Consider the following 26504-nt stretch of genomic DNA (forward strand, 5'->3'; position numbering starts at 1 on the left):
CCCAGGGACCCAGGCCTGGTGCTGACCTTTGTGCTTCTAAAACCATGAGCGACTGCGGGCTCACCCTCTCACCCACAGCCCCTGGATCCTGTGTGAGCACTGCTCTAAAACCCTTTCCCAGCCTCTACAGCTCTGTAAGTTTTTGCCTGGTTGTGGGCCTAGGCTCCTGATTTTTTCAGGCTGCTCAAGAGAAGAGCAGTTCTCAACCAGGCTGGCTTGCAGTTTTTGGTGATCTGAGCTGAGAAACCATTCCTGGGCTCACTAACCATAAGTTGCTTCCTGGCTTCACTGCTTGTTGCCAGTTCAGGAAGCCCCTTTGTCTCTGAGGCTTCTATCCCGAGACCATAATGCTCTCCTAGAATTCTGCCTATTCCTTTCCAAGAAGGATGTCACTCTTTTTTTGGGGGGGGGGGGTGTCACTACTTAGAGCAGATTTCTAAAGGTTCTGATTTTGTGCTCTGGTGTTATATCACTTACCATGTACCAGCTTATGGTGCCTCCCTCCCCCTTCTGTTTATCTTCTGATACCTCCCTACAGATTTGTGACTCTGCACTTCCTACCTTGCAAAAAACAGTGCTTATCTGATTGTAAAGATCCAAATATATATTCTTACACCTCAGACTGATTTCATGGGTGTTCAGAATAGTTTGGTAGATATCCAGCTAAATTCAGGGGACCAGTTAAAATGGGGTCGATACTCCACCATCTTGGCTCCTCTATTTTTGTTATTCCAAATTAACATGCAACTGTAGTTCTGTTATCTTCTCTGATGCAGTAAGAAAGAAGACTAAAGGAATTTCCAAGTTTATTTTTTCTAAAATTCTCTTCTTATATTTCTAGTTTTATTAGGTCATGATTAGAGAATATGGCCCATGTATTTGTTTGCTAGTGCTGCTGTAACAAAGTACCACTAACGAAAGAGCAAATAAAGTCACATTATGAGGGCCTAGGGGTTAGGATATCAACATATGAATGGGGTAAGATACAACGTAACCCATAATAGTTGTACACAATACTTTCTGAAATGGAAGTTTTCTGTGGCACCAGGCCCTGTCAGTCAGTGGAGCATGCAACTCTTGATCTCAGAACTGTGAGTTCTAGCTCTACATTGGGTGTAGAGATTACTTAAAAACAAAGTCTTTAAAATGGAGAATTTCTTTGTAATCTGATACATAATACCGTCTCATAAATATTTCTTTGGTAGCCTATAACAGTGATATTATTGTTGTTAGTAGTAATAATAGTAAAAACACTATTTTTCAGAGCAGTTTAAGGTTCACAGAAATATTGAGTTGAAAGTATAGAGAGTTTCCTTATACCCCACACCCCCTGTGCACACAGACTCCTTCACTATCAACATCCTATGCCAGAGTGGTAGGTTTGTAAAAAGTGACAAACTTACACTGACATGTCATTATCACTCAAAGTCCACAGTTTTCATTAGGATTCACACTTGGTGTTGTACATTCGTGACAAATATATAGTGATATGCCTCTACCATTGTGGTATACAGAATCAATGTCACTGCCCTAAAACTTCCCTGTGCTCCGTCTACTCATCTCTCCCTCCCTCCAGTCCTTGGAAGCCACCAGTCTTTAACTATCTCCATAGTTTTTCTTTTTCCAGAATGTCATATAGTTGGGGTCATATGGTATATAGTCTTTACAGGTTGGCTTCTTGCACTTAGTAATATGCATTTAAGTTTCTTCCATATCTTTTCATAGCTTGATAGCTTATTTCTTTCTAATCTGAATAATAATATTCCATTGTCTAGATGTGCCACAGGTGATTTATCTGTTCACCTACTGAAGGACATATCAGTTTGTTCCATGTTTTGGCAGCTATGAATAAAGCTGCTAATAACATCTGTGTGCAGTGTTTTATGTAGACAAGTTTTCAACTCACTTGGTAAGTACCAAGGGGTGTGATGGATGGATCTTATAGTAAGGTTATGTTTACTCTTGTAAGAAACGGCCAAACTGTCTTCCAAAGCAGTTGTACCATTTTGCATTCTCATCAACCATTAATGGGAATTCCTTTTGCTCCATATTCTCTCCAGCATCTGGTGTTGTCAGCTTTTTGGATTTTGGCCATTTTAATAAGTGTGTTGTGTTGTTTTAATTTGCAATCTCTACTAATATATGTTGAGCATCTTTACATATCTCATTTGCCATCTATCTTTTTTGGTGAGGTGTGTGTACAGATATTTGGCCCATTTTTTAATTGGGTTGTTTATTTTCTTATTGTTGAGCTCTTTGTGTATTTTGGAAAACAGTCCTTTTATCAGATACATCTTTTGCAAATATTTATCTCACAAGCAGTTATTTTCTTTTTAACAAGAATGGTGGAATGGAATTAGTATCATAATCACTTAGAGACCTGTGGCATCTGGGTGGCTCAGTCGGTTAAGCATCTGACTCTTGGTTTCAGCTCAGGTCATGATCTCATGTGTTGTGGGATGGAGCCCTGTATTGGACTCTGCGCTCAGTGGGGAGTCTGCTTGAAGATTCTCTCCCTCTGCCCCTTCCCACATTTGTGCTTCCTCTTTCTCTAAAATGAATAAGCAAATCTTCAAAAACATCACTTATAGAGATTTCACTATATTTGTGAAAGACCCGTGGATCCCCTTACCCAAGAATTCAACACTGCCACAGGATGCAAACAGCAAGAGGTTCTTTATTGTAGCGCGGGCGCCTGCGGGTGGTCAGCAGCTCCTGCTAGCTGAGCACACCAGGCTGGGGTGGTGTAGGATTTTTATAGACGGGTACAAACAAGTTTTGGATGGGATGAAGCTGATAGGCTGACAACTTGAACAATTTTTAAAAAGCATACTTGGTGTTAGCGGATTGGCCTTGGAAGACCCCCATCTCGGCCAGTCACCGCTCAGATAGTGTACAGTAGGGGTACGGGTTGATTTGCACGTTTCTAACCTTTATCTATATACGTGCTGAACCGCACGTCTCCAGCTAGCGTACGTGCTGAACCGCACGTCTCCGGCCTTGGTACGGGAGACAACCCTTATCAATTTTACTTAGGAGTAGGGGAAATTCTTAACAAGGGGGGGGTATAACTTTATTTGATTACACAGCGAGCGAGGGTTTAAGCAATTTTTCATTTCTTAGCAAAGCATTAGAATTATTATACAGAAGCCAGAAACAGCTGGGTTAAACAGATTTTTTGCTATTCGTTATCCTGTTATGCTGCTTGCTGACTCCCTTATCTATGGTCAGCTGGCCACAGTTTCTTAGTTAGCATAAGCTGGTTATAAAAAGAATGTTAAAACTTATAGGCTATAGTATAGTTCTGACCTGGGGTCCTTCATTCCCCCCTTTTTCTTTAACATGGATATAATCTTATATCCATTTATTTTGTTCTTCAACTGAGTCCTTTCGGGACTCTACTTGTTTAAGTAGTTGGTACTGCTGAGTCAAGACCATAGTCTGAACAACAGACAGGCGATCTTTAATGAATTGTACTAACCTGTTTAAGACACAAGGGCCAAAAGTTAGAATTAATAACAGAATGATGAGAGGGCCCGTTATAGATGACAACAAAGTAGTAAGCCAAGGCGATCTGTTGAACCAGTTTTCGAACCATCCCTGCTGGGACTGAAAATCCCTTTTTCTTTGAGCAAGTCTTTCTCTGAGTTTATCCATAGTTTCTCTGACTACTCCAGTTTGATCTGCATAAAAGCAACATTCTTCTTTTAAGGCAGTCAGGGGTGCCTGTGGAATGTCACACATATTACCAAGGGGAGTGGGTGGAGAGGGGGTGCAAGGCATCAGCCCCTGCTCCATCTTCAGCCAGCCTCCTGCTCCCTCATTCCCCCCTGAACAATTTTGACCCTGAAATCTTTAAGGGGGTTGAAGGTGGAAGGTCTCATCTTCTATAACTTCTTCGTGCTGAATAGGGGCGTAGAGCTGTCCCTATCTACTGGGGTCAATATCGATCAGGGTAGAAATGTACAAGGGAGTTACGAAAGGTGGAGACAGCTGAATCCAGTGCTGACAGTGAAGAGGCGTCCTCGCGTGCGATAAGGATCGTCTGTCGTGGTGTAGTCATTGTAGCAATGGGAGTCTCGACACCAAGTAGAGAAACATGGAACAAAGCAACATATTAAGGTTAATAAGGCGATAAAAATGAGAAGCCCGAAAAGGAGATTCGGCCATAGTCCTCCTTCAAACCAGGAACTTAACCATTCACTGAGAGAGAGAGAAGGATCTTGTAGGGCCTTAATTTGGGTATTCATATATTTTATTAGTCCTGTGATACTTTTGTGATAGTCTGGGATGTACACACAACATTCTGTCTTGATAATTGCACATGTCCCATCATGGGCTGCTGTCAGGACATCTAAGGCCATCCTATTTTGTAGGACTGCCTTGTGTATCTGTGACACTTCGGTATTAAGTAGGGAGATGCCATTTAGTGAATCATTGAGTGCCTTTGTAGTATATTTATTAAGGGCTTCTACATGCCACATGACATCCTCTAGTCCCGCAGATGGAACAAAAATGGATGCTAAGTGATCATACCATTTAAAAACAGATCGCGTCCATCTTTGTTTCAAGTTGGGGAGATTAGCTGGGGTTGTAATGGTTTTAGTAATGCACCCATGAATTCAGGCAAATCCTAAAGTACAGCGACCTATCTACCCTGGAGGAAGCCAGGGCCACAGGTTGGTTCCACATATCCAGTGGGTTCCGTTTGGAGCTGGCCATTTGATGCCAGGTCGCCTTGCCCAGTCAGTAGCCTGGAGTACTATCACTTGGGAACACATTTCTAATGACAGCCATCCTAGATGTCGTGTGTTATTTGCCCAAGTATCATACATATGATTTCTTTGTTTCCAGCATAAAACTGCCTTCTGACTGAGCCGTCCAATCGTGGGTGTAAGCCACAGATATGTATCTCAGATTTGATATATATTATCCTTAGTATAGCGATAAGGAAGGTTTTGTAACTTAGGCCCATATTGGATTGGGGAGTTATGGCTTGGTAGTAATCCCCTTTTCTTCCAAATAGCTCCATGGGCATGTAGTACCAGGAAAGCATATTTGGAGTCAGTGTTAATGTTTATTCTTAGGCTTTGGCAATTGCAAAGTGCTAGTGAGCACTATGGCACACCTAGCTTTTCTTATTTTTTTTATGAAAACTACTGTCATCAGTAAACTGTCATTCACATTTTTAACAGATGCATCTTAAATCTGGACAAGTAGAGTAAGCAAGATCAATAACCTTTGAACATTTTTGCTCTATAAAGAAAGAAGTACAGTGGTCAGGTTCAGGCATATAGGTAACTAGGTTTAAAGTTTGACAAATTTTAAGTATTATTTCTGGCATATCTATAAGTATGGCCCAATATTTAATTAGTTGGCCTCCATCATCCATTGGTGGCCTTTGGCTTCTAAGACAAATCTCGACCTGATGTGAAGTCATTACAGTCAGGGACTGTTCCCTAGTGAGCTTTGAGGCTCCTTTTTGAGGGCTGCTCTAGGTTTTGCTAAAGCATCTATTTGCAATTGCACCTCAACAGAGGTGGCCTCTAGGATAAATATGACTAAGGGATGGAACCAATAAGAAGACCTTTGAGTGGTCCAGCCTTAACAATATCCTGATTACAGAGGATCACTGGCAAGTGAGAAAACTTGTCAAGAGATAAGGGGAGTCCCCCATGCATCATTCAATCCACTCATAAAGAAAGTGGGGTCATCCATTGTCTCCACAAGTCCATAGTTAATCCTATGGAGTGCAATAGGCTGGCTTTTAGGCAATTTCATTATCCCAGCCACACATAAGGTGTTAGTTAAGTTATACAATTGTAGGGGAATCAATCCCGTTTTCCAGTTGTTTAATCATGTGTGAGGGGGTTCTACTAATATCCCCACAAAATAAAAAAGCACGAAGATCATCTAAATGAGCTATTGTGTAACTTCTCTGAAGTTTACCTCAAATTGTTTAGCTTAGGTAAACAAACGCTTAAAGACGATCAAATCTAGAATTTAACATCCATAAAGGTGTGTTACTAAAACATAATTTTTCTCTCTAAAATAACCCTCATTTATAGAGATAGCCAAATCAGGACTAATTCACTTGTGAAACAAGTCCAGTTTTTACAAACTTGGCCTAATTATTTAGATAAGCTCAGCAAGAACCGTTGAGTGTGATCAATAGATCTTTTAGCATCTGCTTTGCTGGAACTTTTTATAAGGAATCTCTAGGTTGAACTTTTAGTAGCCTCTCCGGGCCAGAAGCCAAGCCCTGTACTTGCCATCAGGCATGCCTGCAACACCTGTCGATTTGGGCGAATTCCTCTTCTGAGATTGCACCTACCAAGGAGTGACATTCTTTACTCACCTGGTGAGGCTGCTGGGAACTCTGTAAGCAAGGTATCAGGCCAACAGTCCCAAGGGGCTTTATGGCTCCAGGTTTCATAAAGTTAACCTTAGTTCCTTTAAACTGTCTGGTCATATCTGAGTCTTTTCAAATATGATATCCCAGTCAAAGCCTTGGTAAAATAACCAGTTTCCAATGGTGTCCTGTTACAAGGAGAACAGATTCTTATTGAACTTATGCAAATGACTGATTGCTATGGAAGAATGCTTACTGAGACCTTTTGGTTTCAGAGGGTTCATACAGAGAGAAAAGCTTGAATGCTTTGAGCACTTTTACAAATGAGCACTTATACATCTCTATAAGTTACAGATAACTTAAGAAAAAGTATCCCTAGTCTGGAAGAGCAACCATTAGAGAGAACCGGCAATGTTTAAAATAAGACAAAACATTAAGAGACACAACACTATAATCTTTTAGTTCATTCAGTCCCATGTTATTAATTCTGGTGAATGCGGCTTTAGTCAGTTTTGGAAATTCTTACCCATTTCAGTTTTAGGATTTTCAAGTATATCAAATATCTGTATTTGTCCTGAAAGTCCTTTATAGGAATCTCCTTTAAGATAAAACTCATTTTACAAGAGAATTAAAACAATTACAAATGACCAAACTCGGAATGGATATGGTTAGAGCTGATGAGACAAGAGTTTACAATTTAGCTGGCAAGGAAATCAGGTTATTTCTGTGACACATAACATTTCCATAATTACAGTATCAAGCGATGATCTCTCAAAACGTTAAAACTTTAAGAAATGCGTAGAATCTCTAGAATAGTTATAGCATTTTCCCAAATGTAACCCAAGGTTTATCACTAGTTCAGTAGTACTTCATGAGCAACTTCACATACCAAGGAAAAGCCTGAGTTAAAGAGATTTACAATTTAAATCTTGTCAACATTTGCTAAGATCTCAGAAAGTTTTGAAGCACATGCCTAAATATAATTAGGGATGTTAAACACCTGATAAAACAAAACATAGGAACTGAATTTTCCAGGCAGGCAAAGAGAAAACCATTTACACTTTTTAACAGATCAATTAGCTAAGAAAACTTTGCCCCTTTTAAACAGAAAGAAAACCAGCTTTTTATACCAGTGTCTTTCCCTTTTTTATTTTATTTTTAAGTGTGCAGTCTTAAGATAGGAGTTTTCTGGGTTTCCCTCCCATCATGAATGATGTCGCAGACAAGGGAGGGGGATCTTTCCCCTGCTGTCCTGTTCCCATCCCTCATGGGAATTTAGGAGCGTCTTAGCTAAGGCCTGTCCGCATAAGCCCCGGACCAGGCTACTCCATGGAGTAGATGACCGTTATGCCGTATGATGCCCCGCGAGACTCAGGGTGCAGCCCACTCAGACTCCGTAGCCGAAGTGGTGGAGCCATACAGACACATTCACACAGTCAGGCACTCTTCAGATTCAAAAAAGGTTGGATACCCTCCCCTTCTGGGCATCTCTGGCTAATGGGAGGTGATCAGTCTCCCCTTTCACTCTTTACAGATTAGAGTGAGTTTCTATGGTTACAGGCAATGGAGGATGGTAACAGGGTGTTTTCACAGTCCCTCAAGGTTGGGCTGCTTCCTTAATCTCTCAAGGCCAAATGGCCCTTATACTTGGAAGTATAATCTGTGTGGAGGCAGGTCAGGAGAGTGCTAAATTACCTTGGAGGCTGTTTTTCTTTCTTTTTTAGTCTGTCCTGACCATATCTAAAATTTTTGTGAAGATTTCCGTTCACAAATCTTCTACAACTTTCCTTTGCATTTAGGTTTTGTCCTGAGTCATTTTCTTCCAAACAACCATCTCATTTAGGACAAAATTATCTTCCCTTACCTTCAACAAAATGTATTCCCATTCCTTAAATCTTTCTTACATATCTCCTACTTTCCTACATACAGTTTCCCTTTATTTCCATCAGTCTTAGTTACACTAAGCAGAACTTTGTATTCTTAGAAACACCTTTAGTTATTAACCAATTGTGAACTGTTAACAATTCTTTAGATGACAAATTTATGAAACAGTGCAAATTTATGAAAAGTGCAAAACACGTTTACCAACAGATTTAAATACTCTTAGTTTCTTTGCAGTAAGAAGTCAAAAGCACAAACCTACATCCAATAATTAACGACTTAGCATTTTATCCTGTTTGGTTAAGACCTAGATGTCCACAATTTAATTCCATTTGTCATCCAAGCAAAACTTTAAAACTTTCAGGTTACCAAAGACTTTGAAAGTTACTTCAGCAATTACCCATTAGAACTTTGAGACAGACAATTAACCATCAGTTTAGTTATTTTTTTGCTAACAAATTTTAATAAATAACATGAGCTTATTTGACCTTCAGTAAACTTCGAAGTTTCACATTTACTGCTGATAACTTAAAAGACAGGTCTTATCTTAATTAAACCAACAAACTTAACTTAGTTCCAACACTGATTTACGTTCCACCTGGACCCATTCCACTTTGAATGTTTACCTGAGACATGGTTGGGAAGATCTGGAGTGGGGGGGGGGTGTTAGGTCCAGGAGGTGCTCTTCTTGTTCCTTGACAGTGAAGAGAGAAGGAGCTGTGGTGCATGATCTAGAGGCAAGTCATGCAGGCTGCACACACGTTGGTACAGAAACATGTAAGGGTGAAACAGAAGAAACAAAGCACCGCCAGGAGGCAGAGAAAAGATTCCCGGTTTTAGAGCTCATAAGGCCCAACAGAGGAGCAGACACCATGCTTTCCCCTCAGCAAGGGGGGAGGGGTTAGGCAGTCCAAGTCAAGCCAGAGAACACAGGGAAACTTCCCCGAAACAAAGAGAGTTTCGGCAGCTGCTTGGGAATATTCCCTATAGTCTGTGTCTCGAGTTAGACTAACCCCAGTTGGCTCCAGTTATAGCCATTAACATGGGAAGTGAGTGAGGGAGAAGCCCTCATATCTATTAGGAGTAACAGAGAGAAATAAAGCCAGAGTCCCCTTTGCTAGGGATGGCCCAGCAACCTGGGTTTACTAGAAGAAGGCTTATTTACGTAATTATCATTGAATATGTCAGGAGAAAGTTTACTAGCTGACTCATTTGGGCAAACACATTCTGCAAAAGCCCCTTAGTCTGGGGTCCCTGATCGAAGACTCGCTCTTTGACCTGCAAAATAACATTAATGTTAAAGGTCCCATCTTTGGGCCACCCAACATTAAGGGTGGGTCATTCTGAAGTACAGAGAGTCTGCCATTTTCTTCTTTTAATTTACACCGACAGGTTGTTGGCTCGAATTTGGACATCTCTCCAGTGACCTAGAGTGAGACTTAAGGGGGTAGTAATTGTTTGCCCCATTTTAGAGTCAAAGAGAACACCAAGGACAATAAGCAAGACACACAAAACAATTAACAAGAAGGACGCTGCGCGATTTCTGTACAGAACCAAAAGTACAAATTCAACCGGCCCAAGGGAGCCTCGAGGTCTCCCTGTGGTGGACAAAACCCGCCCAGGGGAACCCGGAGGCTCCCCTGTGGCGGACAAACAAACGTATCCCTTGGATACTTGTGGGGCCCCGAAAAAGCGGGCCCCTCTAATCCCTGGGGCGTCCCCCAGGGTGGCAGGGGAGAAGTCCGAGTTCGTCAACTCCTTCTCAAGCTGCCCAAAATACGAAGCAACAACGCACGCTGTTGTACAATCCTATACAGGCGTATAGGCAAGACAGACGAAAACACGAGATAGGAGACAAAAACACAGTTATTAAAGCTTAAATGCTGGCCAGCTTACCTCCCGGTGGGAGTCGGTTGGATCCTTGGGCAGGAGTCCGATGATCTCGGTGGGACCTCCAAATGAAAGACCCGTGGATCCCCTTACCCAAGAATTCAACACTGCCACAGGATGCAAACAGCAAGAGGTTCTTTATTGTAGCGCGGGCGCCTGCGGGTGGTCAGCAGCTCCTGCTAGCTGAGCACACCAGGCTGGGGTGGTGTAGGATTTTTATAGACGGGTACAAACAAGTTTTGGATGGGATGAAGCTGATAGGCTGACAACTTGAACAATTTTTAAAAAGCATACTTGGTGTTAGCGGATTGGCCTTGGAAGACCCCATCTCGGCCAGTCACCGCTCAGATAGTGTACAGTAGGGGTACGGGTTGATTTGCACGTTTCTAACCTTTATCTATATACGTGCTGAACCGCACGTCTCCAGCTAGCGTACGTGCTGAACCGCACGTCTCCGGCCTTGGTACGGGAGACAACCCTTATCAATTTTACTTAGGAGTAGGGGAAATTCTTAACAAGGGGGGGGTATAACTTTATTTGATTACACAGCGAGCGAGGGTTTAAGCAATTTTTCATTTCTTAGCAAAGCATTAGAAGCATTATTATACAGAAGCCAGAAACAGCTGGGTTAAACAGATTTTTTGCTATTCGTTATCCTGTTATGCTGCTTGCTGACTCCCTTATCTATGGTCAGCTGGCCACAGTTTCTTAGTTAGCATAAGCTGGTTATAAAAAGAATGTTAAAACTTATAGGCTATAGTATAGTTCTGACCTGGGGTCCTTCATTTGGAGCTTTAATGATATATAGAACTTTAACTATATAGGGAGGATGCAAGTATCCCACTCCAAACCTACTAAACCAAAATCTTCACAGGTTCACCTGGGCACATGCAGTTTTATGAGCTTGGAGACAAGGGAGCAGTGGAAACAAAGGCATTGGGTGGGTGGAGAAGCCCAGGACTGGGCAGTTGACAAGTTGGGGAGGGAACTGTCAGGACTGACTCCCAGGTTTTTGGCTTCAAAAAATGGTTTCAAGGAGAGGTTGTTTACTGAAATGGAGAACCTGGAGGAGGAGCACATCTGGGGAAAGATTTAGAGTTTGGTTTTGAATATGTTGTATTTGAGAGGCTGTTAGATATCCAAGTAAGGATGCTGAACAGTCAGAGGAATCACAAATTGATCCAGATCCCAGACACATTTAGAGGATAATGTGTCTGGAGATGGCATTTGAAGAGGTGGGCCAGGGTGAGATCAGCTGAGGAGATAGTGTGTGTTGAAGAAAAGAGAAGATGGCCTCATTTAACTTAATCACCTCTTTAAAGACCCTGTCTCCAAATACAGTCAGATGTGAGGTACTGGGGGTTACGACTTTAACATAATGAATTTTGAGGGGACACAATTCTGCCCATGGCAGGCAATGAGGCACAGTGAGCCCTGGGACTGAGGGCACTAAGCACTTGGGGTGCAGTGCCCAGAATTCTGGCCTCAAGATGGACATGTGGAGGGTGGTGGAGCTTGTACCTCCCCCTCAGTACCTGGCAGCCCCCTGACCCCTTGTTCACTCTTCACTACAGGCTCGCTGATTGGCCAGAGACTCTCAGACCATCCTGATGTGCGGAAAATTGGGTTCACAGGTTCCACAGAGGTGGGAAAACACATCATGAAGAGGTAGGTGGTTGAAGTACTTCTGATCACAGTTTTGGGATGTGGGCAGTGCTGTGTATGAGCTTCACGCAGGTTGGGACTCTGTGTCTGGGTTTCTGACAAGCTCTTGGTGAGGCTGGTGCAGCTGCTCTGTGGAGCACACTCAGACCAGGGGACTGCTGAAGACTCAGTGAAATTTGGGGCCACCAGCACAAGTGTGACAGAGCTGCTCTGTACTGAGATGTGCTTCAAATGTAAAAGGTCCACCGGATTTTGAAAACTTAGTATACAAAGTGCCTTGTTAAAAACCTCTTATATTGATTGCAAGTTGAAATTATATTTTTTATTAATTGGGTTAAATAAAATATGTTAGAATTAATTTCATTGGTTTCTTTTTAGTTTTCTTTTAAAACTAAAAGAAATTTAATTTAGTTTTTTAGTGGCTACAATAGAATTGCCATTACATATGTGGCTGGTATTTGAGGTGCTTGCTCTACTCTATTGGACAGCTCTGTTCTAGAACATCCTCTCATCTCTTACTCCTTGGACTTGCCTCAGGCAGCTGGGGTTGTGTTCCTGGCTCTGTCACTAATTCATGATAATGACTAGGGCCTAGCCCTGACCCTTCCAGGCCTCAGTTTCCCCATAACTTCAGCAAAGGTAGTTTGCATGTTCCGTGGTACTGGTCTATGTAGCTGATGAGCTTGGAGAGGGCTGGACCACCACATAGTACCTTGTAACCCTGGCATCCCCAAAACAACCATGGGATGCCTGAGCCCCACCCCACTGAAGCTGAATTCTAGGGGGTCGATTTCAGGCATCTGTACTTTAGTGAAAAGTACAAATAGAGAGGAGCTGGGGCTTCTGTTGGGCATACTGCAGCTTTTCTCTGAGCTCATGTGACCACCCTCTTTCTCTGTTGCAAGACTCATGCTTGAGATCTCCCTTGGGCAGTCCAGCTATGACATGAAAATTCCATGAGGAGAAAGGCTTCTTTCGTGTTAAAACAACATCTCCTTGTAGTACCCAGTGCAGAGCAGTGTTCCTTCTCCCTGGACTCTTCTGCAGTTTCTGACCCTGCTCTCCATGAGCCAATCTGTGCACCACAAGATGGGATTCTCACCTCTTGACCCCACACCCACTTTGTGAGCCAGGGTGCATCCTGGACTCTGAGTGGTGCCATGCTTGATCACAACAGCTTTACCTGGGATCCTCTTCTGGGTCAGGAGCCATGGCCAGTGTGGCTGGTAGAGTGTCTTTAGGGTCAGTAGAAGCTGATGTCACAGCCTGTGAGGAGGCCAGATGGAGCTGTACTGCTTCATTTTGAGTGCAGGAGAGCAAACCTCAACATTGAAGAGAGGGAGGCTGACTGTGGTGCAGGACTGATGGACACAGTGGGAAGGGTAGTTGCAAGCAGCCACAGTGGCTTATTTACCTGTCATTATTCAAAAGCTAGCTGGTCTCCCCAGTGCTGTACAGGCATGTGTGCTAAGGCCAGAGAGAGGACTCAGTAAATGTCAGGTCTGAGGACTACAGGGCAGGAGGGCTTGGGACATCCTGTTAATGTGGGACTGCCATCTTCTGGGGACTTTTCAAGCCTGCTGTGGTTGGTGCCTGAGATGGAAGCCCTCTTCCTGGGTCAGTCCTCAGTGAGGAGCATGCCCCCCGCCAACCCTGTGGCATGCCTGTCTTTTCCTGGCCCAGTCCTTTGGGTGTCCCTTGAGAGGACAGTATCAGTGAGTCCACTTTGTGCCCACCATGTAGCATGCACAGAATTCCCGGCTTCTCTCTCTTTGCACCTGTCATTGAAAATCTGAGGTGCTGGAGTCCCTGTGGCATGGCAGCTGACCCAACTGGGGAATGGTTCTGTGTTTGGTTTATTCACTGGATGTTTACCAAACACTGCTGCTTGACCAGACAAACGCCTGCCTGCCCCGGTGGGATTTAAGCTTTGATGGGTAGGGTTGGACACAAATAAAACATGCAGCATAGTACAGCAGGCACAGAGCACAGGGGCATGCCACTTATAGGGGGCAGTCGGGCAGGTACCCCAGCAAGGGACAGAGCAGAACCCAGAAGGAAGTGAGGAATGAGCTTTGAGGATGCCTGAAGGAGGAGTGATCCAGAGAGGGCTGTGTGAGCAAAGGCCCTGCGGTGGGTGCGGGCCTGCATGTGGAAGAGGAGAAAGGCAGCACTGTGGCAAGGGGAGGGAGTTAGGGAGAGCTGATGAGCATGGGAGTGGGGAGAAACTCCTTCTGACCCCCTCCTTGCTCTTTGAGCAAAGCGTGCTTTGCAGCTTCCCTTGGCCCCTCCACCTGGAACCCCCATGTCTCAGTCTCCCAAGGACCCAGCCCTACCGTACCAATCTCTGTCCCTTTCAGCTGCGCCCTGAGTAACGTGAAGAAGGTGTCCCTGGAGCTGGGAGGGAAGTCGCCCCTCATCATCTTTGCTGACTGTGACCTCAGCAAGGCTGTGCAGATGGTGAGGGCCTGCCTGGGGGGTGGAGGTGGGGCACCCATCTCTGATTCTACAGTCAAACTCACACATTTGGCCTAGACTGGCAGGAAGGGACCTAGGGGACAAGGAATGATATATGCCTTCCAGGAAACAAATTTCTCAAGAAGTTTCATAACTATCAGAATTACTGAGATCAGCTTCACAGAATGATAAATGTAAGCCACAGTTCCATCTGTTCTGAAATCAGCATGACAACTTTTCTTTTTTTCCCGTGTCCACTTGCCCAGCTCCTCCACTGACTCACTGGGCAGCCTCAGGCAAGTTACTCAATGTTTCTGGGCTTCGTGTTCTCACCTGTATCATAGGGAGAATACGCCTATGGTTATTACAGGGATTTAGCAAGCTACGAAGTCTGAAGGGCTAAGAAGATGTGGCAGGTGCTGTGTGTCAGTGGTTCTTTTGTTCATGTTGTCATTGTCATTATTATGCCTTGGTCCCCCTTTCCACACCTGTGGGAACAAATCAGTTCAACCAGGTGTCCAAATATGCCTCATTCCCTCTAAGTCTCGCTGTGCCTTAGAAGACAATGTGATGCCCAGCATAGACATAAAAGGGAGTGCAGCTTCGGATAGGGAAACTGAGAGAGGCAAGTCCATTTCCAAAGGGTCTTGGCATCAGTGCCAAGGCCGTTACTTCAGGGCCAAAGGCCCAGGCCATGTTACTGGGCAATGCAATCCCAGCTGCCAGGAGAGCCAAGCTCTTGCTCCTCCCTTGTACCCACAGCCCCCCGCCCGCCAAATAGGGCTTCCAGGCCCAAAATGCAGGCTCCCTTGAGCCTCTGAGGACACTTATTCTGGACTGCTGCCAGGAGTTCTCTCAGGCCTAGGCTGGCACCCAGTCCCTCCCAAGACGGGGGGCTGTCTGCCTGCCTTTGCCTGCATCTGCTGCCTGCTCCAAGCTAAGAGACTCTCCGGGCTCAGCCCCAAGAGTGTGGACTCTGACTCCTCCTGCATCACCCCAGGGAGCATGCCTGCATACAGGGTCTCCTCTCCACTCCCTCTTGTCCTCCACTCTCTGTAATGTGAACACAGGTGTCCCCCCAGGGGATGGGACTCATCTCTTCTCTTGAGGTGACTAAATAATGAGTAGAGCCTGTATGTCCATTGCTGGCTGGGCCTGGGATGCCATCCCATTGGAGACTGGAGACACACATTCCTACCCTTCCCTATAAGGAGGTGGTAACTGGGCCTGGGTAGGTGGGATGTGGGGAGCTGGCACCCCAGGAGCAGTTGTGAGCCAGCATCCTTATCCATTCTCCAAAGGGGATGAGCTCCGTCTTCTTCAACAAGGGGGAAAACTGCATTGCAGCAGGACGGCTATTTGTAGAGGACTCGATCCATGACCAGTTTGTACAGAAGGTGGTAAGTTCTACTGCAGAGTCTTCACTGGGACGGCCACCTATGCTTCAGGGGTAGGGGGCAGGGAGGCAGGGCTGGATCAGGTAGAGTCGGACACTGTCCTTCTGAATCAGGAAACCCTCAGGCAAAACTGTATCTTTTTTCACATGTCTTTATTATTTCAGCAAGAAATGGTAACTCTGCAGCTCACACTGACCTAACCAAAAAGGCCTGTCCTAGGTCAGCTCCCGAACAGTGAACCCTAAGCCAGGGATTGAGGTGCATGTGGCTCACTGTGGGTGAGCTGTCAGGGAAAGCCTGGGAGGTGGGAGGGACCAGAAGAGGACAGAGACAGGTCTGGTCTCAAAGTGACATCTAGCTCTAGTCTGACCCACAGATAGAAGCTCTGGAGCACAAATGATACCTCTTAGGTGTACCCCTGGGGTCAAGGGGCCAGGCATTTGTCCCCTGTCAACAGTTGCTGGCTGTGAGTGTTCATGGGCTAGAAGAGGTTTCCCTGGGACCTGGGACCAGCAGCTGTGAGAGGCAGGTGGGTACTCTCAAAGAGGGTGGTGTGTGGCACTCACAGCCTCTCCTACATTCTTACAAGACAGGACCAAAGGGGAGATTACTCTGCCCCACTGACTCTGTTGGAAAAAGCTGTGGGGAGGATGTTGGTTGGTGTCACTGGGTCCCAAGTCCATCCCTGGTTCATTCAGTGATTGTAGGGCCTACAGAGCTCTGGGGCTAAACTTCAGCCAAGAATCCTTCTCCACATCCTGGCAAGCAGAGTCTGATTCCAGCAGATACGAGAGAAGATGTTGGAACACAGCCCCTACATGCTGGTGTAAAAAACTGTATTTAGGAAGCCAGGGGAAAAGACAGAGAAGGACTGGGACAAGGTGAGGCAGCTGTGAGGAAGGAGTTCTGGGGAGGGTCTTGGATAATGAATAAAAATATGAAAGGCAGTGAGGAAAGAAACAGGGTTTCTAGAAGGGAGTTTAATAGCTTCTGCCACTTGGTGGCTTGGGCTAACAGCCATTCATGCAGTCATGGTCTTGTGGGTGGGCACTGTGGGCACCAGCCTAGGTTCGCCTGAACTTGCTTGTGCATCTGCAGTCGGCGGGGGTGCTTGGTGGCTGCGTTGGGATGGCTTATCTTTGTCCCTGCAGTCCTTCATCCTGTAGTGTGTGCTCAGACACATGCAGGGCCAATGGTAGGACTCCTAGGAGGGAGAACAGGAGTATAAAGATTTCTTGGGACCTCTCAAGGTTGCTTCTGCCACATTCTGCCTGCCCAAACAAGTCACAAGTTAGCTCAGATTCAAACCTATCTCCATGAGAAGTGAATACAATGCATAACCCACTGTAGTTTGGGAGCCGGGCAGCCTGGCTGAACGAGTCCTTTGCTGTGACAGGCCCAGTATAGGACTAGCTGAATCTGGGGCACGGGTGGGAAGTCATGATAGAGGGCCTATGAGGGGGCAGCTCACTGAATGGATATAGTTGTGGAGAACATAGCTGGGCAAGCCCCAGCCCCCTCCAGGTCTGCAAAGGAGTCATGAAACCCCCACAGGGTGAGGATAGGGGTCAGAGTCCCAGGAGAACTGTCAGGGGAGTTTCAGCTCCCTAATATGGGAAGTGAGAGGCACATCCAGGACACTCAGCATTATTACTCTTGGCATCCTAGGGATGGAGCTGGGGGTAGGGGAGAGTTGGTGGCCAGGTGGGAACAGGGAAGGAGAGCACAGCAGGGATAGGGACTCTCTTCAGCACAGAAGAGCTAAGGGGTCCTTGGTGAGAGGGTAGGGGCTGGTCCTTGGGGGCTTGAGTGTCTTCTGATTAGGCCTGGCTGGGGGGTATAGAGCGGAGGGGTGAAGTAGCCCTGGTCTCAGAGGAGGAGGCAGCCAGTCAAGCCTGACCTTGAGGCATCTACAGTGAGGGTGGAGATGACCTTGTTTGATCTTAAGAAACTGAGGAAGAAACCTGGAGAGAGGTGGCAAAAACAAGAGGGATGAACCCCAGCCAGGAGTCCAGAAAGTCTGATGTCTACCTCCCACTGGTAGTGCCATCTAAGTTCTTTTCCATAGCACAGCATCCCATATTCAGGGACTTCTCTGACTCTCTGCATCCAGCCCTAGAATCCATCAGATACCATGTAGCACATCTTTTATGGAGTCCAAAACCCATGTCTCCAAGGGGCAAAGCCTAGACTTACATTTAGGCTGGCTGAGGCAACAAGGAAGCCTTTCCAGAGGAGGGGACCTTGAAGCTGGGCTTTGAAGCAGGAAGTTGTGGGAGCAGGAGTGGATGGACTCAAGGCCCAGACCCTTCCACTTCGTCTCCTACTCTTGTCTCCAGGGCACTGTGGCAGGACATGTATCTCCCTGCCCCACCCCCACTCATATTCTGGAGGGCCCAGACAAGTGATCTCTCAGCTTCTCAGCCTATGAAGCTGGGTGCAGGACCACTATAGGGACACACTCTTTGCTGACCTATGTCTGGGCCTCACCCTATCCCTGGACACCTCTGTTTTCTCAGCTTGTCTGATGCTAGGCTTGTCTCCTTGTACATTAGAGGCATTTGGGGTTTGAGCCTTGAAGGCAGATCTGGAACCAGAATTGAGACTGTACTGAGCATGTGTAGACTTTCTTCAGGGCCCAGTGGCTGGTCACCAAACATGCAAACCTGTTAGGCGGGTCAGGTTGGGAATATCAACAGAAACCATGGTACTTGACTAGGACCTGACTGGGAGGACTCTCCACAGGTGGAAGAGGTAAAGAAGATGAAGATTGGCAACCCTCTAGACCGGGACACCAACCATGGGCCGCAGAACCACCAAGCCCACCTGCAGAAGCTGGTAGAGTACTGCCAGCATGGTGTGGAGGAAGGGGCCACGCTGGTCTGTGGTGGGAAACAAGTTTCTCGGCCAGGTCAGTCAGAGCACTTCTGGCTTACTGGGGTGAACTGGAGGGCAGGTAGCATGGCCTCTGGTCTCCTGCCCCACTCTAACTGCAGGTGTCTGAACTCCACAAACTCCATGGTTAGGCTCCCAGACCTCAGAGCTTATTCGGGACATTGGCTGTGGTGTCCTTGGCTATTTGGACCCCAGCCAGACCAGATGTTATACTGGCAAGGTGAAGACACCAGTTCTAAAATCTAGTCAGTGCTGGTTTAGTAGGAGACTTTGATTTGCCTTAAATATCTCTGCATCCTTGAAGTTCTTTCCTCCCGTGGATTCCATGGCACTGGCTTCCATAGCTTTCTGTCTTCGCTGTTACTTCTCAGTGGTCACTTTTCGCTGAACCTCCATTTCCACTTATGCCTTGAATGGAGGTATAGCCCCAGGTATATCCTGAACTTGGAGCACTTCTCATGGAAGACCATTTCCCTGGAGGGTCTCATTCCCTGCAGTGGCTCACACCCTCCCAAGTACCTGTCTCCAGGCTCCTCCTCATCCAGAAATCCTGACCACCTAGACACCTCCACCGGCATGTCCGCAGGCCCTTGAGACTGAACAGTTACCAAATTCATCATGTTATCGGAGTGTTCTGACCCAGATATACACTTGCCTCTCTAGAATCTTCCATCTCATCAAGTCACAGGAGCCAGAGGAGCAGGGGCTGTGGCATGGACTGTTTGAGCTGCTTCCTTGTCAGACTGCCCACCATATGGGGACAGGCACATGTCTGGCTTCTACACCATTAGGTCCTTCATGCCAGCACTAAGACTCATACCAAATCTGAGTTAATCTGATGGAGGGAAGGAGGGAAGGAAACAATGAATTCTAGATTTTTCTATTTTTCTGACTCCTACTTTAAATTAATTGCCTCATTCTCTTAAATTAAAAATCTGTCTTCCTCCCCTGCATCCTTGCTGCCATATTGCCGACTCTGCAGCTCATTTTGCCTGCAGCATCACGCCTGCTTCCTGAAGACCCTCTTGTACTGTGCTAACTCTTTACTCATGGTAGCTGCCGGAAGTCTGAGTATGTCTCCCCCAGCGCTGAAGCAACTTCTGCAGTGACCCATCCTCCTGCAGCAGCAAGCTCAAACTCCTCACTTCATGTGCAGGGTCTTCCATAGTCTGTTGCTAACTGACCTGCCCTTGCTCCAGCCACATTTTACTCTCTCTGAGTACATCTCATGTTTCCCCGCTCCCTGGGCTTCTGCTGCTCTGATTAACAAACCTCCCCCCATTTCCTCAGCAGCTGGCGAATTCATCAACCAGCTCAAATAACATCCAGGTGCAGACCATAGGTACTCCTATGTCACAGATGCTCCCTGGCACCTCGTGCAGTGACAGTTTTATAGCCATTGATAGCCACCCTTTCCCTGCTCTCAGTACACTAGAGTTCAGGGTCTGATGGGAGAGAGTAAAATGAAGGCATGGTTTGCAGAACAGTTCTGATGGTACATCACCCAGAAACCAGGACACTGGGGAGCAACTGTCACCACCTCCTGGCCTGAGAGCCAAGAGGAGGAAGTAGAATTCCTAGAAGCTGGTGGAGGGTAGAGCTGTGGGGTAAAAACTCAGTTGGTTGTCAGAGGGTAGGGGAGCCTCATGTGGGCCAAGTCCAGAAGGGCAGAGAAGAGTACAGAAAGAACAGGAAATGGACAGAGCCCAGCCAATGCAGAGCCTCCCACACCTGGTGGGCAGCCCTCGTTTGCATTCTGAGAGCATATAGGCCACACCACATGAGTCAATAGGTGTTCATACCAAATGTAGCTTTGAAAAACTGTAATTAACGTTAAAACATAATTTTTTATTTTTTTTATTTTTTTTTAAATTTATTTTCAGAAAAACAGTATTCATTATTTTTTCACCATATTCTGGAGGGCCCAGACAAGTGATCTCTCAGCTTCTCAGCTCCATGCAATCTGTGCCCTCTATAATACCCACCACCTGGTACCCCAACCTCCCAAACCCCCGCCACTTCAAACCCCTCAGATTGTTTTTCAGAAAAGTATGGAATATTTTATTAAGTTGCTTTTAAGGTTAATTTTTTAGAAATTAGAAAGAGATTAGATTAGATTAGATCTAGATTAATCTAATCTAATTTTAGATTAGATTAATCTAATCTAGATCTAATCTAATCTAGATCAGATTAATCTAATTAGATTAATAAATTAGATTAGGAATTAGAAAGAGAAAATTTCAAGTCTCTCAATTTTCCTTTACTCAGGCTAAATTATATCTCAGTCCAGTAGAGTCTCAGGGTCCTGGGGCTCCCTGTCTAGAAGAGACATAGAGGAAGCATTTCTTTCTTTTTTTTTTTTTTCAGTGTTCCAAGAGTCATTGTTTAGGCACCACATCCAGTGCTCCATGCAATACATGTCCTCCTTAATACCCACCACCAGGCTCACCCATCCCCCATCTCCCTCCCCTCCAAAACCCTCAGTTTGTTTCGCAGAGTCCACACTCTCTCATGCTTCATCACCCCCTCCAATTTCCCCCTTTTCACTTTTCCTTTTCTTCTCCTAATGTCCTCCATGTTATTCCCTATGCTCCACAAGCAAGTGAAACCATATGATAATTGACTTTCTCTGTTTGACTTATTTCGCTCAGCATAATCTCCAGTCTCATCCATGTTGCTACAAAAGTTGGGTATTCATCCTTTCTGATTAGGCGTAATATTCCATTGTATTTATGGGCCATATCTGCTTTATCCATTCATCTGTTGAAGAGCATCTTGGCTCTTACCACAGTTTGGTGATTATGGCCATTGCTGCTACGAACACTGGAGTACATATGACCCTTCTTTTCACTACATCTGTATCTTTGGGGTAAATACCCAGTAGTGCAATTACAGGGCCATAGGACATGTCTCCAAAGGCAAAGGAGACAAAAGCAAAAATGAACCTTTGGTACTTCATCAAGATAAAAAGCATCTGCACAGCAAAGGAAATAGTCAACAAAACAAAGAGGCAACCCACGGAATGGGAAAATATATTTGCAAATGACACTACAGACAAAGGACTGATATCCAAGATCTATAAAGAACTTCTCAAACTCAATACCCAAAAAACATAATCACATCAAAAAATGGGCAGAAGATATGAACAGACACTTCTCCAGTGAAGACATACAAATGGCTAACAGACACATGAAAAAATGTTCATCATCATTAGCCATCAGGGAAATTCAAATCAAAACCACATTGGAGCATAACAAATAGCATGGAGGACAAGGGGAGATGGAGAGGAGAAGGGAGTTGAGGGAAATTGGAAGGGGAGGTGAACCATGAGAGACTATGGACTCTGGAAAACAATCTAAGGGTTTTGAAGGAGCGGGGGGTGGGAGGTTGGGGGAACCAGGTGGTGGGTATTAGAGAGGGCACGGATTGCATGGAGCACTTGGTGTGGTGCAAAAACAATGAATACTGTTATGCTGAAAAGAAGTTTTAAAAAAATATATTAAAAAAAAACACATTGAGATACCACCTTACACCAGTTAGAGTGGCCAATTTAACAAGACAGGAAACAACAAGTGCTGGAGAGGTTGTGGAGAAAGGAGAACCCTCTTACACTGTTGGCGGGAATGCAAGTTGGTGCAGCAACTTTGGAAAACAGTATGGAGATTCCTTAGGAAATTAAAAATAGAGGAAGCATTTCTGCTGTCAGAACTGGTTCCATCGACAACCAGGGCCTGTAGGAGCAGCAGTCTTTATGGGAGGAGGTGGAAGACATATGTTGACAGGAGAGCAGGAGAGTGTTCCTGGCTGAGAGCACTCACCCCCTGCACCTGGGGCATCAGCACCTGCACGGAGGGTCCAGGAAACAGGGAGACAGTACTGAGGGGTCCTGGCCATCAGAACCCATGTCCAAGGCTCCCCCCTCTGCCCAGCTCAATCTACTCCATAGGGACTGATGGAGAACCATTGGCACTAGGTTAAGAATCACCACTCTCTCAGACCAACACTGAGCTGCCCATCTTCCTTAGCAGCATTTACTTGAAAGCGTTGTGAGGATCCTGGGAACTCATAAGTCTGTGGCAGGAAAGCCACCCGCTATCTGTAGCAGCCACCACACAGGTGTCGCAGCCTGCAAGATGTGTGCATGGTGGCTTTTCGGGCCCAGGCCTGGCTGGGGAGAGGTCTGCCCGCCTGCAGACCATAGACTTCTCTCTCCCCCTAGGTTTCTTCTTCGAGCCGACTGTTTTCACGGACGTGGAGGACCACATGTTCATAGCCAAGGAGGAGTCCTTTGGACCCATTATGATCATCTCTCGATTTGCTGATGGGTAGGGAGTCCTGCTTATGTCTCTTGAGAGCCTGATCCTCTCCCATGCCTTCCTGGTGTCTTTGTTTGAGCTTTGTGGAGGGGAGTGCAGAAAAGGAATGCAGATAGGGTGGGGGCTGTGGATGCAGCGTAGCTTCCTGTGGAGTCTGTCTCAAGTGCTGAAGTTAGGAGAGCCCCAGGGGACCAGCCAGGCTGGGTACCACTGAGAGTGTCTTCCTTGTCTCTCTGATGCCTCACACAGCATGCTGGGTTCTGTTCTTATCCACTACTGCATAATAAACCACCCCAAGCCCCAGTGGCTTAGGGTAGCAAATTACTTAATTCACTTGCAAGTCTTCAATTTGGTCAGGGTTCCATGTGGCTGGCCACCTCTGCTCTGTGCCATGTCCAGGGCAGCCAGAGAGGCCCTCAGAGAGGCCAGGTGGAAGATGCAAGCAAGCCTCCTCAAGAGCCATCAGTTGGCCTCAAAAAGCCCTGAACCTCACTTCCACTTGTCCTGTTGGTCTAGCTGAGGCCAGATCTGGCCCAAAGGGAGAAGAACTAGACTGGCCATAATTGCTCTACCACAGGCCCTTTTCCTGACTATCATTTTTCAGAACAGCACCTTTCAGCAGATTGCAGAATGGCATCTCCTCCTCGATATACTATACTTCCAACTGTCAAAAAATTATAAAAGTTCTCTTTACTTGCTGATTGTATTAGAATGAGATACTTTTCTCCCATCTACCAAGCATTGTGCCCAGTCTCCAAGCCTATGATGTCTGTGGATGCCCCCAGTGTAGCTGCCCAAGGAAAGCCTTTCAATGTGTGGTGGGTTCCCAGCATGCCTCCCTCCCTGGGCTCCCATCCCCCTGTCTACACAGTGAGGGACTCCCCCATGATAACCAGAAGGGACCGACTCTGCTCTGCCTCCTCTCTTATTCTTTCCTCTTTGCTTGGCTGGTCTGTCTCCTTCCCACTTTCTGTAGGCCCAGTGCATTTGCTTAGACGGTCCTATGTGGTGGGGAGCTTGGAGTGGGCTGCCCCACCCCCAACCAGGAGTAAGGAGTACAGGTCTTTCTGTGTTCCATGCCCATCATGGTCCCATGACCCTCCTCACAGAGTTCTTTGTGGGTTTTCCCTGCAGCGACGTGGACACTGTGCTGTCTCGGGCCAATGCCACAGAGTTTGGCCTGGCCTCTGGCATCTTCACCAAGGACATCAACAAGGCCTTGTATGTCAGTGACAAGCTGGAGGCAGGCACCGTGTTTGTCAACACATACAACAAGACCGACGTTGCTGCTCCATTTGGAGGGTTCAAGCAGTCTGGCTTTGGCAAAGACCTCGGTAACCTAATCCTGAACATCTGTTAAGGCTCCTTGGTGCTGGGCCCTGTCTTGGGGGCCAGGCTACATGCTGACAACTGGGAGGGAACAGGGGATAATTAAGGCAGTAAGCAAGATCCTGCTAGGAAGTGAGGAGTGCAGGAAGTGGACGAGACAGAATGATCTGGCAGGAAGACCGGGAGGGTAATTTTAGTAGGGACCAGGGTGGGCCTCTCCAAGAAGGTGGCGCCTGTGCTGAGGTACAAGTGGCTGGAGGAGGTGGTAGGAAGACCTGAGGGTATGTGTTCCTGGCAGAGAGGACAGCAGGTCCTGAGAGAACCAGCTTTGTGGTCTAAGAGCTGCAGACAGGGGCCTGAGTGCAGGGATGGGGAAGTCTGGAGGGGAAGAGGCTGGGGAGGCAGGTAGGGGGCCAGAGAGCAGGGCCCTGGGGGCCATAGTCAGATCCTCATCCACAGAAAGAGGAGAAACCGTGGAGACTGAGTGTGGAGCCCAGTGGGGCTGTGTGAGTCCCCAGTGCAGAGACACTCTCATCCAGGTAGCCAAGCACAAGCCCCACCTGGCCTGCCAGGGGAGGTGGAGGTCCGGTCTAGCACTCCTCTTTCCCCAGGCTGTGGTGTGATTCAGGATGAGTGCTGCTCTCCCCATCCTGCCACTATGGAATCCAGCAGTTGAAGACTGACTCCAGCTGGGGATCCCAGCAGGGGAGGGCAGGGGCTGGGAGAGCACTGTCTCTCAGAGCCTTCATCCCTGAACCCAACTCAGGATCCTCAGGGAGGTTTGAGCAGAGGCTTGACCATAGAGAGGTTGCTATTTCGTTTTCTACCCTCATGCCATCCTTTACACCCTGCAGAAAACCCCAAGGAGACTTGCGAGAGCAGCCCCAACAACACTCCCCCCCCAAAGTCTGACCTGTACACTGTTTACACAGAGGTGGGACTCACATTCAGACACATGTACATACATGATGTTGGACAGTACTGCTCCCTTTGTCCCTTTCTGCCACCGCTTCCCACCCCTGCTTCTTGGTTCCTCCATGGGAATCTATAAGGGCCACTGTTATTCAGGAGGCTGGGGTGTCAAGTCCCCAGGATATGATCTCTGTCACTAATGGCCCTGACCCTGAGGTGCTCCCGCTCATCCTCTCTGCTGCCAGCTCGTCCTGTGTCCTGTGCACATAAACCAGGTATCCCCAGTAAACCATCAGGGTTTGGGCCAGAGACCTCAGCAGGTCCTGGCTGATGAAACGTGGCTCTTGGAGCCAACTTTAGCAGGTGGGGGAGATGTCAGGCAACTACAGGCCCCACATTTTGTTTGTGGGGCCAAAGCCAACAGCTGCAGAACAGCCAAATTCTGGGTGCCTGTGACTCCCTTTCCCAGTAGGAGCATGACCTAGAATTAGGTGGGGGGCAGTAGTGGGGACAGACAATGTGCACCAGAGAGCCCCTCGACTGCCCTCAGGGTGATCGGGCTGCCATTCCTCTAGAGGAGCTAGAGCAGGGAAGTTTCTGAAACAGTTGCCCCCAGTTGGTCTGTATTCCGATGCCTGCAGTGGAATCCTTACCACTCCCCACCCCACAACTGATGCCGGACCTTCTAGTGCCTTGATTTCTCTTTTGTAACTGGGGCTGACCCCACATGGTTGCTGCAAGGATGTGTAAGATAAAAAGGTTGCAGTGCTCACAACAAGGTGTGGCCAGCCCTAGGGGCCGCTGTGAGGATGACCTTTCCCCACGGTATGTGCTGTCTTGCAGGAGAGGCGGCCCTGAATGAGTACCTACGGGTCAAGACTGTTACTTTTGAGTACTGAAGAAAGGTCTCCTGCAAGAAAGCCCCCCTCTCCACGATGTGTCCTTGCCCTCCACAACCTGGGCTGAACCGGGTCTGCCTTCGCAGGGGGAAGCCAAGGCTGCTTCCCTGGAGTTCCCGCCCTCTCACCTCTCCTGAGCATGTAGCACTTCCACAGAAAATGCTAGGGGAACCCTCCTGCCTGTGCCCCTGTCCGATCACAGAGACCTTTGGCTGGTTGAGAAAGTGGCCCCAGAGTGAATAAAGGTTCTGGCCAGTGACAACCCTGTGTCTCTCATTCCATTGGTGGGTGCTCCTGAGTGGCCATGCCAGTCCAGGCACTCTTGTGGAGGAAGGTACCCTGGGGAGAGGTGCACCACTGAAACGTGGGTGTGCGTCAGCTAGGAGGAAGCTAGGCATGGGAGACATCTGTGGGGTCACTCCCGGGAAATGCAGAGCAGAGGAAGCAGGAAGGGCAGCAGAAGCCTCCCACTGTGATTCAGCTCTGTCTTCCTGGCACTGTGCTGCCCCAG

General features: G+C 46.9%; 1 protein-coding gene and 1 long non-coding RNA gene across 4 annotated transcripts in view; both read left to right on the top strand.

Moving 5' to 3' along the window:
• Positions 1 to 26255, top strand: part of ALDH1L1 (aldehyde dehydrogenase 1 family member L1) — a 137428-nt gene extending 111173 nt beyond the window's left edge. For all 3 annotated transcript variants that reach the window (XM_032342208.1, XM_032342151.1, XM_032342288.1), the window contains 7 exons: positions 11698 to 11791; positions 14149 to 14248; positions 15547 to 15645; positions 18388 to 18553; positions 22757 to 22862; positions 23988 to 24187; positions 25938 to 26255. In XM_032342208.1, the coding sequence (XP_032198099.1) occupies positions 11698 to 11791; positions 14149 to 14248; positions 15547 to 15645; positions 18388 to 18553; positions 22757 to 22862; positions 23988 to 24187; positions 25938 to 25993 (821 nt within the window). In that variant the 3' untranslated portion in view covers positions 25994 to 26255. The remainder of the gene's footprint in view (positions 1 to 11697; positions 11792 to 14148; positions 14249 to 15546; positions 15646 to 18387; positions 18554 to 22756; positions 22863 to 23987; positions 24188 to 25937) is intronic.
• The window catches only part of LOC116590568, a 221664-nt gene that overhangs the window by 190637 nt on the left and 4523 nt on the right, over positions 1 to 26504 (top strand). The window lies entirely within an intron of this gene.

Source organism: Mustela erminea, chromosome 1 (assembly GCF_009829155.1).
Source record: "Mustela erminea isolate mMusErm1 chromosome 1, mMusErm1.Pri, whole genome shotgun sequence".
Classification (NCBI taxonomy): Eukaryota; Metazoa; Chordata; class Mammalia; order Carnivora; family Mustelidae; genus Mustela; species Mustela erminea.